This window comes from Oryx dammah, unplaced genomic scaffold (genome assembly GCF_014754425.2).
Source record: "Oryx dammah isolate SB20612 unplaced genomic scaffold, SCBI_Odam_1.1 HiC_scaffold_9605, whole genome shotgun sequence".
Taxonomy (NCBI): Eukaryota; Metazoa; Chordata; class Mammalia; order Artiodactyla; family Bovidae; genus Oryx; species Oryx dammah.
In genome coordinates this window covers 1-1,181 of record NW_024079105.1, presented here as the reverse complement: position 1 = coordinate 1,181, position 1,181 = coordinate 1, and the positions used below count along the sequence as shown (strand labels likewise).

General features: G+C 39.9%; 1 protein-coding gene across 1 annotated transcript; it reads right to left on the bottom strand.

Moving 5' to 3' along the window:
* Positions 1-414: 414 nt before the first annotated feature.
* On the bottom strand, positions 415-1,176 carry LOC120860128 (zinc finger protein 280B-like; the record flags this gene model as incomplete). The annotated part of the gene is made up of 1 exon (XM_040235941.1): positions 415-1,176. A coding segment is annotated over one exon (762 nt), but the record flags the coding sequence as incomplete, so codon positions are not given.
* Between the last annotated feature and the right edge of the window lie 5 nt (positions 1,177-1,181).

Sequence of the window (1,181 nt, the reverse complement as noted above, 5' to 3'; positions counted from 1 at the left end):
AAGACATTCAAATCTGGCTATATAGTTGATACTGAGATCTTCAAGGCATGAAAACAGCTGAAAATTACGTTGCTAAAACACTCCACACATGATTTGTATAGTAGAGCTTTGGAACTTACAAGTAGCATGAAATAGCAAAATAGGTTGTTAGTTTTCCTTTCTCCGTTTCTCTCATTCTCTCTCACACACATGCTACGACAATTATATGAAAAACAGATAACAGATTTTTAGGTAACATCTCAATATGCAGATCAAAGAGAACTGTACTTCCTGTATTTAAAACAAAAACACAGAAATTACCCATCGGTTTCCCTATATTTGATATTACTGAATAATGCTATAATTAATTTTTCTGTTTTTAAGGGGTTTTTAACTTTGACTGATATACTTGCTTCAGACTTACTCAAAGTAGAATTAACTTTTTTTTTCTTTTCTTGACCTCCGACTTTTAGATTTGGGGGGTGGTGATTCAGAACCAGATGTGTTCACAGTAATGGATGCTACTTCCACCAATCCTGGTTGAAGGGGTTCCAGTGATACCTGAATAACAACTTTTGTTTCAGGAGATAATCCTTCTAGCTGCTTAGGCTTCTTAAGCATTTGATGACATTGGGTCTTGTGCTCCATTTTCTCTTTGAAAGTTAAAAACTGTAGCCGACATTTGGAACACTGGTGAAAACTCTTTTCCCAGTGCCCTCTATAATGACGTCTGTATGGTGCTGCAGTTTTAAAAATTCTGAGACAAAATGGGCAAAGCAAATTCTTAGTGTTACCATGGTATGCTCTGAAATGTGCATCCACATCTGCAAAAAATGTGGATGATCTGTAGCTGCAAACCTGGCATACATAGGGCATTTCACCAGGCTTATGAGTGTCTTTCATGTGCTCTAAGAGAACCTGATCTGTCTCAAAGGACAATTCACAGATTTGACAGACTGCGGAGGGCTCCTGGGGAGTGTGGACACTTTCAACGTGACACTGCAGCTGGAAGGGAGTAGGAAACTGGCGGTGGCAGTGCTGGCAGGTGGTGCGGTTTTTCCAGCTGTCACCTCTCTGCCTCTCAAGTTCCAAATGATTCATAAACTTGACATTTCTTAGAACTTTCCAGCAGCTGAGGCATTTAAAGGCTGTGTTAGTCTTCGGTTCTGGCTGCCCAACCCCTATATGCTCTCCATAGTAGA